At 51.4% G+C, this 3,744-nt stretch overlaps 2 protein-coding genes across 2 annotated transcripts; both read right to left on the reverse strand.

Annotated features, from left to right (window-relative positions):
- Nucleotides 1-676: 676 nt before the first annotated feature.
- On the reverse strand, nt 677-1,630 carry DQ04_05351030 (mitochondrial phosphate transporter; the record flags this gene model as incomplete). Its single annotated transcript, XM_009314134.1, has 1 exon — nt 677-1,630. The coding sequence occupies one exon, from the start codon at nt 1,628-1,630 to the stop codon at nt 677-679; it is 954 nt and encodes a 317-aa protein (XP_009312409.1).
- Nucleotides 1,631-2,169: 539 nt separating this feature from the next.
- On the reverse strand, nt 2,170-3,723 carry DQ04_05351040 (putative amino acid transporter; the record flags this gene model as incomplete). The annotated part of the gene is made up of 1 exon (XM_009314135.1): nt 2,170-3,723. The coding sequence occupies one exon, from the start codon at nt 3,721-3,723 to the stop codon at nt 2,170-2,172; it is 1,554 nt and encodes a 517-aa protein (XP_009312410.1).
- Between the last annotated feature and the right edge of the window lie 21 nt (nt 3,724-3,744).

A 3,744-nucleotide genomic window follows, 5' to 3' on the forward strand; every position in this document is an offset into this window, starting at 1 on the left:
TTTTTTTCTGTTTGTTTTTCTTCGCTCCATTGCTGTTGTCTCCGCGTCCCCTCATTTACCCATTAACCCACGACAGGGGCCTTTCTTTGTTAAGCAACGGAAAGAGAAGAGAAAGCAAAAGAAAAAGGAGAAGGGTGGGACACAAAATCCCACTGTGCGCCCCTTACCTTTCATCGCCCTCCCCCCTCTTCTGCTCTCCCTTTCTCCCTCTCTCCCATTATAGTGTCGCTGCCGTTTGATCTCCCCATCCATCTCCTCCTCCCCCGCCACCGTTGCCGCTGCGGTGAGAAGAAAGCAGCTGCGCCCCACCAGCACCAACCACCTTGCGCCATTCCTCCCACAGCAGCAGCAGAAGCAGCACCAGGAAGCAAATGCGGTAGTGGTGGTGGTGGTGGTGGCGGCGTTTTGTGTTTGTGGATGCGACGAGGCGGCATGGGCTACAGATGCATCTTCATGAATCGGCAATACGTTGGTATCCGCAAATATCATTACGCCTCCGCGTCCCACTCAAATCGGGCAGCGACGCACACAAAACCAAAGGAGACGAAAAAAAAAAANAAAAAAAAAACGAACGTCAGGAGAACAAGAGCGAAGGAATTCGCTGGCCGCGCACATTCATCCTTTCTACTTTCCTTAAGACTCCCTCCCTGCTCTTTTTTTTTTAGTGTCGCTCGGTCTACTTCTTGCCGGAGCCGCCGCTGGTGCCGAGGCCAAGCGCACTCTTGTACGTGTCGTAGCACCACCACTGGAGACCCGTCAGCGTACCGATCATGATGATACGCGCCATGAGGCCCTTGGTGCAGAGGTTCATGTATCCCATTTCACTGGCGATCTGGCCGTACGTCTTGCCTGCGTTGGAGACCTTGCCGCGCGCAGAGACAAGCGAATCGGCGGGGTGCGAGACGATAGCGCAGACAATACCCGCAATGTAGCCAGAGGCAAAGGTGATGCTGAGCTGTGTCGCCTTGCTGTACTCATTCTTTGGCTTCGTGAAGACATGCTCGTAGAACAGACGCACCACCTTCTCGAAGAAGTAGAACTTCGCCATCGTGTACGGGATCTGGCGCGACCACAGCGGCACGAGCGACTTGAACGGGAAGCCGGAATTCGGGTTCGCTCGCATCGCCGCGAGGGCGGCGCCGAAGCCTGTTGGGAATGTCCCACTGGGGGACGTCTGCACCTTCACCTTTACCATCTCCATCGGGCAGAGGGCTATGTCGGCAAAGAACTCCGCACTCGCCGAACCTGCGAGCCAAATGAGGCCCTCGTACTGCTTCGCCGCCTTCTCGCCGGCGAGGTTGGCGTACATGTCCTTGAAGACCTCGTAAAGGCCAAACTTACCCGCCCCCTGCATGGAGTAGCCGAGGAGGGTGGGCGCCCACCCCTTCCAGATGCCCTTCGCGCCCAAGCCATCCTCGGCGACGACAACCTTGAAGCCGGAGAAAATTCCCTTGAATTTTTCGGGGCTCACCTGCATGTTGCACTTCACAACATCGAGGGGGCAGACAGCCGTGTGCGTCAGGCCACACGAGAGGATGCCACCGCCTACGCACTTAAGGTAGTAGGAGTTTGTGTGGGGAATACTGGGGTTGGCGTACCGCGCATCCCAAGGCTTCTTAGCTTCAGCCATATCTTACGTACTGTTTGTTTCTTGGTTGTTGCTGGGTGTGTATTTGCGACACGAAAGCGAAGGAGTCACTGGCACCCAACAAGAACAAGATTTAAATGAAAATATATATCCGATACATGGAAGAAGATTGGGAGTAGAAACAATTCCACAAGAGGAATCAAGTTAATAGTTACCGATAAAAGGTAAACGAGAGCAACCGTGTGGTACATTTAACTATGAAGGCGCTCCAAAAACGAAGAAAAAAAAACAGTAATTGTACGAGACGCCCCGCGGTTGACAGGTGAGCTGCTGGACTCGGGTGTAAAAAAAAAAAAAACTCGTCATATCCTTCTTTCTTCCTTACTCGATATGGAGCCAAGTACGAAACTGAATGCAATCGGGGACAAACAACTGACGCTTTTTCACACCACCATCTTACGTTCCTTGAATCGGATCATCTCTCTGTATCTTAGCCTTGCATTCTCATCTCTCCCTCTTAGAAATAAACTGAATTATGTAGATATATCATTATTTTGGCTAACATAACAATACCTCCATACTCAAACAGGATGATATGGTGTCACACCACGCTCAATAAAAGTGTGATGCGGGTGTGTCTTGCGCCACTCATTCGATTCGCACTCCAGAACCGTTCCGTACGTCTGCATATCAGCGTCTTCATATTCCTCAACAAGTTTACCCTCAAATCCCTCCGGTCTAAAGAGGCGCACCCCAAAGAATGAAACAACTATAGTCCCAACTACCAAAGCTACGGTACTCCAGAAAAGCATGATGCTGCCCAACATCGACACCAGAATGAGGCAACTGCTAAAGGCAATTGGTACGCCACCCCAGAGCAGCGCCCAGAATCGGCCTCCCGGTGCGTGGTAGGGACGCTCAAGCAACGGCTGCGTGAATCGTAGTCGCAGGAATACAAGAAGAATCGCGATGAGGCGCAGCGAGTACAAAACCTGATCTAACTCCACAAGGGTCTCGAAAGAGAGGCATACTGACAGAATGGATGTGATTGTTGTGTTGACTATTATGGCATTGATTGGTGTGCCGCGCTTGGTGTGGTAACGCGCAAGCCAGTTGGAGATAAACGGAAAGGCATTGAGTGTTCCCATTCCAGCCAATGAGCGTGAAGTTGTTGTCAGTAGTGTCGTCATGAGTCCTAGTGTGGAGATGGTGCCACCAATCATCACAACAACACCCATGCCGTAGCCGCCAACCGCCTCCCCGACCTTCACCCAGAATCCATTGTTCCAGTTGTCAAAGGGTGTATCCTTCAGTGCTTCGGCGCTTGCCCCCACTAAAATAGGTGGGATGTAAGTTGCCAAGGCGGAAATAATCATCAACACAAGGGCTCGAATGAAAGTTGGGTTTGGATTACTTACCTCCTCAATAACGTTGCCAGCACTGTCAAAACCGGAAAAATTCCACGCAACGACAGGAAGAAATACAGCCCAGTTTATATTCTCTGGCACATACGCAACCCGTTCCCAATTGAAACCGTGAGGAAGTTGAAACAGGAACATGAGAAGGAAGGGCAACAGCGTCACCAACATCACCCCCACACTAAGTGCACCAACTAGGTAGACCCCCACCATATTGATTGCAGCGCACGTCCACAAGAAAACCACCTTCACTATGGATTTTTCAACAAAGTTGAGGTGCAGCAGAGCCGCGCTGTAGTCCGCAAGGACTGTTGGGTACAGACTATTGTCGACGAAGTTCAGGAAGGCAGTCCAAAGAACGGTGCAGAAAGTAAACCATGGAGCAAATGTGACGTTCACCCACATGATAGGACCAGCATTTGACGGAATCGCACACGAGAGTTCCGCAACGCACAATGACACGGGTATACCCCACAGAAATGGGATGATACAGAGGAATACTATAGTTAACAGCGGCCCACCAGCACTTACAGACTCCTCCAAGCCATACCCACCGCTGATACTCGCAGTATATATGACACCCAGAAGCGTTAGAGTTGTCAACGCTGCCTTTGGTCGAGACTCCATTACACCACGAGGATTTCGGAAACGCACTGTTGGTGATGCGGCCCTGTGAAACTCGATAGGCACTGCTGCCTCACGTAGACGACCCCGCATGGTTATTTGGGAAGCACGTGT

Source organism: Trypanosoma grayi (genome assembly GCF_000691245.1).
Source record: "Trypanosoma grayi strain ANR4 Tgr_535_V1, whole genome shotgun sequence".
Classification (NCBI taxonomy): Eukaryota; Euglenozoa; class Kinetoplastea; order Trypanosomatida; family Trypanosomatidae; genus Trypanosoma; species Trypanosoma grayi.